The sequence below is a fragment of the Fragaria vesca genome, linkage group LG4 (genome assembly GCF_000184155.1).
Source record: "Fragaria vesca subsp. vesca linkage group LG4, FraVesHawaii_1.0, whole genome shotgun sequence".
In the NCBI taxonomy this organism is placed as follows: domain Eukaryota; kingdom Viridiplantae; phylum Streptophyta; class Magnoliopsida; order Rosales; family Rosaceae; genus Fragaria; species Fragaria vesca.
The window spans coordinates 3,367,152-3,374,243 of record NC_020494.1 but is presented as its reverse complement, the minus strand read 5'-3'; the positions used below and the strand labels follow the sequence as shown (position 1 = coordinate 3,374,243).

General features: G+C 39.1%; 2 protein-coding genes across 2 annotated transcripts; both read left to right on the top strand.

The window, feature by feature from the left end:
• The first annotated feature begins 679 nt into the window (after window positions 1-679).
• LOC101296285 (protein FAR1-RELATED SEQUENCE 11-like) lies at window positions 680-1,306 on the top strand. Its single transcript, XM_004297839.1, has one exon. The coding sequence runs from the start codon at window positions 680-682 to the stop codon at window positions 1,304-1,306; it is 627 nt and encodes a 208-aa protein (XP_004297887.1).
• A 180-nt stretch (window positions 1,307-1,486) lies between these two features.
• On the top strand, window positions 1,487-2,365 carry LOC101295998 (protein FAR1-RELATED SEQUENCE 5-like). Its single transcript, XM_004297838.1, has one exon. The coding sequence runs from the start codon at window positions 1,487-1,489 to the stop codon at window positions 2,363-2,365; it is 879 nt and encodes a 292-aa protein (XP_004297886.1).
• The last annotated feature ends 4,727 nt before the right edge of the window (window positions 2,366-7,092 follow it).

Genomic DNA, 7,092 nt, shown 5'->3' with positions numbered 1-7,092 from the left:
CTCTCTCTCTCTCTCTACTACTCTTCTTCTACTAACTAACTACGTACGTCTCTCTCTCTCTCTCTCTCTCTCTCTCTCTCTCTCTCTCTTTCTTGCTCATTCTATATCTGCTGCTCTCTATAACCTAGACTCACTCTCTGTATCTCTTGATCCTTCAATCTCATCGAGAGTCTTGATTATTGAATCTGATCGAGACTCTGTCTCTTCAGTATTAGTATCGATCCCATATGATAATCAAACGTTCCTGTCGGGCTGAATCTTCTCCTCTTTTGCCCAGTTTGGTGAGTTTTGTTTCTTCATGATCTTGTTTCAGTTCCATAGTCTCCTAGTGTTTGTTTGATGCCTTGTTTCAGTTCCCTTGTTTGATTTGTGAATCTAGTACATATTGCTTCATATAGAAAACACTACTATTTTAGGTCTTCTTTTCTATTGTCATGATTCATGATTCATTCAAAAGAGGTAATTTGTGAATCATAGATTTCATAGATTGTTTCATGAAAGAAGTAGTTTAACTCATGTAATTGAGTAGACCAATCAATATAACACAAGCGGTTCGTCATTCCTTAATTAATAAGTCTACTATTTTTTCGTAATTTTCTACTTTATATACAGTACACATCTTAATAAGAAAGTAATCGTATATACTGATACTGAAGTTGAAACACAGGTACAACCAGCGATGGATGCGTTTGAGAATGGAAAACAGCCGAATAAGGGTGTAGAGGATATGGCAGTAGATGTTCCCGGATTTAGAAGCCTGACGATCGCCGATGTGCGAGCTTTGACCTTCGAAATAGTGGATGAGGCAGAGAGATTCTACTCTACATATTCAGCAGCAGTTAGATTTGGATGTATGAAGGATGGCAAGGGAGAGTCTAACGGTTTGATTCGGTGGAGGCAGTGGGTCTGCTGCAAGGAAAGGAGTCGAGATAAAAAGTACTTGGAAGCAGATGGTTTGAGTCGTACTCCTCGGAAACAGACTAGGGTGAATTGCCAAGCTAGATTTCGAATCAATTACAATGATGGGAGTAGAGTTTATATGGTGAAGATATTCGTTCTAGAGCATAATCATGAACTAGCTACTGGGAACCAGATTGCATTCGTTCGTGCTCATCGTCATGTCAGCGATGCAGCTTTGGCTCTGACAAACACAATGACAAGGGTTTCAATCAGACCATGTCACACGTATGAGTATATGGTGGAGCAGGCTGGGGGATATTCGGTAGTGGGATTCACCATGAAGGACCTGTACAACAAGCTTGACCAACAACGATGGACCTCCCTATTTGAGAGTGATTCCAAATGAGCGCTTTCCTACATGAGAGCACTGGCAGCAAAAGACCCGCACTTCATTTGCAGATTCACTACAGATTTGGAAGACAGGTTAGTGGACATTTTTTGACGAGATAGGCATTCATTTGTTGATTATCAGTGTTATGGGGATGTGCTGATATTCGATAGCACATACAAAACCAATGTTTACAACATGCCATTGGTTTTGTTTGTTGGGACAAACAACCATCGAGGTAGTATTATTTTCGGTGCTGCCCTTATTTCGGATGAGACTAAGGAGACATACACTTGGTTGCTTTGTACATTTTTGGAGTCGATGAATGGGAAGATGCCAAAGGCAGTACTCACAGGCAGTGACGAGACCATGCGTAAGGCAATTGAAACTATGATGCCAGAAGCAAGGCACCGTTTATGTATTTGGCACATAGGTAAAAATACCTTTACCCACTTAAAGTCTGAGGAAAAGTTGAAGGCTTTTAACAGATGCGTGAGGAAGTATCAGACGGTTGAGCAATTTGAAAGGTTGTGGCAGGAAATGATTGACGAACTTGATCTCCATGATGATATTTGGATCAGGAATATGTATGAAAAGAGAGACAAGTTTTGTCAAGCATTCTTTGGTGACATATTTATGGCCAGAATGAGAAGGACACAAAGGTGTGAGGGCATGAATAAAGAATTCAATAAGAGGGTTCTTGGTAAAGGGAAATCCCTTGTGGAGCTTGTTGCGTTGGTGTACAGATTGCTTATGAAACTGAGACACAATCAAGAAAGGGATGAATTCATCAATATGAATTCCTTTCCTGGTGCCGTAACTCACTTGGTAGATTTGGAGATACAAGCCTCTTCTATATTCACACACAATGTGTTTAAGTGGATTGTAAGAGAGATCAAGAAAGAGAGCTTTATTACACTAAAGCAAGGAGCCGAATGTCATGAAGATGGTAGTCGTGTGTACAAGGTATCAGTTTACAAACGGCCTGGATTTGACCACATTGTTGTTTACCACCCTGAGAAAGAGACTGACAGTGCAGAAGACCCGATTATGGTGTGTTCTTGCAGAATGTTTTAGTACAGGGGAGTACCATGTCGTCACATGTTCACGGTGATGAAAAACGAACACATTTTTGAGCTTCACAAGTCACTGATCGACAAGAGATGGTCAAATGACTCAAGAAATGTGTGTGAAATCCCTTATCCGGATCAGTCTATGCCTAGAGAAGCATTGGAAGTGAGCAGATATGGTGCTCTAACTGCTGAATGCAACCAATTGTGCTTTTATGCTTCAAAGACAGATGCAGGTACAACTTGTTGTAGAAGGAGATCAGTAGACTCTCATCAATTGTAGAAGGTTTTGTCAAAGAAAAAGAAAAAGTTCAAGCTCCGGCCACACCCAGCAACATGAAAGGTAATGTTGTGAGAGACCCTATCCCGGTTAGGACCAAAGGCAGAGAAAAAAATGACAAGAAGACTGAGGCTCCCAGACGATCGATTACTTGTGGTTATTGCCAAGGTATTGGACACAACAGTCAAACATGTAATGTTAGGAAGGAGAAAGAGAAAGCTGAGAAGAGCAATGAAAATGACGAACGAAACACTGACCCTCATCCTTCAGTTGCAACACCTGCAAAGAGATCTTGTGGTTATTGCAAACGATCTGGACACAATACTCAAACATGTGATGTTAGGAAAGAGAAAGAAAAAGCTGAGAAGACAAATGAAAATGTTGCGGGAACAAGCAATGATCCTCCTCCTTCGGTTGCAACACCTGCAAAGAAAACTATTCACTGTAGTACGTGCAAAGGAGCCGAGCACTCACACCGTAGATGCCCAAACAAAACAAAAAAAGAAGACGCCTACCCCACATCTGAGGAGTGATTCCTTATTCTGTTGATATAGGTGCCGATCTTAGTTATAGTTGTAGTTTAAATTTCTTGTACTTTGTGTTTGGGATTTCATTTTACTTTTCAGTAATGTCAACGTGAATTTAGATTTCCTTATTATGTTTTTGCTTTGTGAATGGTCTATCTCTCCATAGGACACTTTTTCAGAAAGTCTACATGAAGTAAAGACATTGTATGTAATAGAAGTAGATGATTATGTAATAAATGTAGAGCTAATAAGGTAACACTATGAAGAACACATCTCCAGAAAGTCTACATTGTATCATGCTTTTATCATAAACAAAGAGTAGAACGTCTTTACAGAAAAAGTAGCCCATTCAATATTGTTGAACAATTATCATCCACTAGTGTAAGGTTTATGATGATGGAGCACTAGTAACCTTGCATGAATATAGGCTCTAAACTGAAATACATTGATGTAAGTAGATAGTAATGATGCACATAATTATTACAATGGACATAATTAATAATTATCATAAATACATGGAAAGCACATGGAATTTAATGCAACATTCATTTTAGTTGACCAATAAGGAAATTATTCCTATTTAGGATTAGGGTTTGTGATGATGGATAAAGCACTAGTAACCTTGCATTTATATAGGGTTAGTTTATGATGATCGAGCTCTCTAGTCACCTGTAGTGTACAATGGGTGTAGGTTTTATGATGATGAAGCGTCACTATGCTTATATACTTGATGGATCATATAGATGTCATTTTAGGTTTTTAGTGTCGACAAGCACGTACATTGTAATTAATCTCTTACTTGTTATGGGTTTCCACTTCAGTCAATATTATATGTTCACTACGCTTATATATGTGATGGACCCCCATATAAAATTCATTTTATATGTTCACTACGCTTATATATGCCGCAAAATCATATATGTTCAAAGAGAAAGTGAGAGAGAGATGGCAGAGCACGACCTAACCCCGCATTGTATCAATATGCAAAATTTCAGTTTGAGTGCGGTAACTAATTTGGTGCAGCTGATTATCTGTTTCAGTACAGGGCTTTATGCACCAACAGCGAGAGGAGTCTCAGTGCTTTGTGGGGAAAGCTGACAGCTGAGATACTGATGCAAAACTGGGATATTGCTCTTGAGGAGCTTAACCGCCTTAAGGAAATTATTGATTCCAAGTATTTCAGTTCACCCCTGATTCAAGAGTTTTTGACATGTGTTTATGTTAATTATGACTTTGATGGTGCACAGAAGAAGATGAGTGTTAGGAAGTGATATTGAATGATCCCTTCCATGGAAAACGAGTTGAAGAAGGCAATTTCACTACTGTACCATTGAGGGATGAATTCTTTGAAAATACTCGTCTATTTATCCCTTATCTTTGAGACTTACTGCCGCATACATTAGCGCATTTCTTTGATCTAGACTGAGATTTGAATTACTAAAGGTTTTGTTGACTTGTAAGTAGAGGATTTCATTACTAACATGAGGTTTGTCAAATCAAACTGTAATTTACTTCCCCATAATTTATTTGTCTGTACTTTTGGAGCTAATGTGTATGGAAATTATTTTCTTTAAAAAAAATGCTTCATTTTAGGGCTCGAGTTTAATTTATATAGTGCTTATGATCGATGATGGAGCTAATGTCACCTATCCCGTATATAGTGTTTTAGGTTTATAATCTTCTAGGTAGTTTGACCTTTAAAGTATGATCGAACATGCTTATATATTGTAAACTCCTACTTGTATCGAGATTTCCACTTCAATCACAATTATATCTTCATTATGCTTATATATGTTGTGATCAATGGAGAATATAACGTTCATTTACTAGTACAATGCTTGACTTTAGTTCTTGAGTTTCATGTATATAATGCTTATGATGATCGAGCTAACGTCACCTATCATGTATATAGCATTTGATGTTTATAATGTTAGAGCTAACGTCACCTTAAAGTTTGTACGGTTTCAAATGTCGTTTATAATGTTTGATTTAGTCTCTATATAGTATCTGGAACACATCATTTGTATGCGCTACCAATGTCGGTTTAGGGGGGTTTGTGTGCAAGATAAAGTAAGCATAAGCACAGTCAAAACCGGAAATTATAACCTTTGACTTCGATAGAAGAGTACACTTGTCTCTCTATTTGTGTAGTAGGCGTGATTTTCGAAATTTCTTTTTTCCAAAATCTTCCTTCACGTGTTTAAAATTTGAAATTTGGACTTGGATAGGCGGGCATTTAGTGGTTAAAAATTAGAGTTTTCATTTTCATTTAGCAGACTTTCCATATTCATCTCGAATTTTGTATTGAAACTAAAAGGGTTTTAGATGCAACACATAACCTTAACCCTAAACGAGCAGTATAAACTGCACTGCCCTAAAATTCTCTGCAACTCATGTTCTCTTCTCTCTAAACTCCAAATTGTGAACGAACGTTTCAGAAGCCATGGCCCGGGAAAAGCTAACCACTCGCATGACCGGTATTCCTCGTTACTGTCATGGTGCTTCACCTATGGTGATTGAAATCAGCCATAGCTCCCCCTCTCATGGTGCTTCACCTTCAAAGTCTTCATCTTCAGATACAGCTCGGTGCCTTACACCCGCTCTTGCGGTATATACTGGTTGCTCTATTTTGTTCCTTTGTTTATTGGTTTCTTAATTTGTTGCTAAATTGGATTGTCAATTGATTATGAATTTATGTATGCAAGGACTCGTCATCTTCCTCGCCTTCTGGTTTGTATTTTGAGAGAGGCACATCATCTAAGCGGGCTAGGCTCTCCCCCACACCATCCCATAAAGGCAAAGGCAAACCTATTCCGGTATGTATAAGTCTGGAAATCTGTTTATCTGTCCTGAAATGGTGTCTGAATAGATTTCTCAATTGATTTATGAATTTATGTATGCAAGGTCTCGGCATCTTCCTCGCCTTCTCGTTCCTATTTCGAGAGAGGCACATCATCTAAGAGGGCTAGGCTCTCCCCCACACCATCCCATAAAGGCAAAGGCAAAGCTATTTCGGTATGTATAAGTCTGGAAATCTGTTTATCTGTCCTGAAATGGTGTCTGAATAGATTTCTCAATTGATTTATGAATTTATGTATGCAAGGTCTCGGCATCTTCCTCTCCTTCTCGTTCCTATTTCGAGAGAGACACATCATCTAAGAGGGCTAGGCTCTCCCCCACACCATCCCATAAAGGCAAAGGCAAAGCTATTTCGGTATGTATAAGTCTGGAAATCTATTTATCTGTCCTGAAATGGTGTCTGAATATATTTCTCAATTGATTTATGAATTTATGTATGCAAGGACTCGTCATCTTCCTCACCTTCTTGTGAAAAACCATCAGAATCGCTTGATTCATTCACCGAATCCACTGCCACAGGTTTATTGGATTCCCCCTTTTTGGAGGATCTTCCTCGTTTAGGGTTTGCTTCATTGACCGCTGATTTCGATCCTGCAGTCCGACAGTCGAAGATTGTGTTTTCACTGCTGCTTGGAACACGACCCTGAAGCCTACTACTCCTTCTCGTACCTCCCTCGTCTACCCTAAATTCTGGCTCTGATTAACCCCTTGAGTCGGAGGGTCAGTCTTCTTTTTAGGGGGCATGGTTAGGGATTCAGAAGGGAAATCGAGCATTTCGAATCGAGAGTTTAGAATTGACGGGTTCGGATGTGGATGCGAGACGAGAAAGAGAGAGAGAGTGTCTGAGTTTGAGATTGGGATTGAGATTCTTGAGATTTTACGGGTAAGGTTGCATCTGGGTTGCTCTTTGAGAGACTACAAAAAATCGAGAGAGGGAGAGGGTCTGAGTTTGAAACTGGGAGTTGGAAGCTGAGGGAGAGAGTTATTGAGATCAATTAAGTTCGATTAGAGTCTCGAAAATTTAAAATTTAAGTTAGCTAACGGGGTTAGCAAGAGTTAGTTAACGGG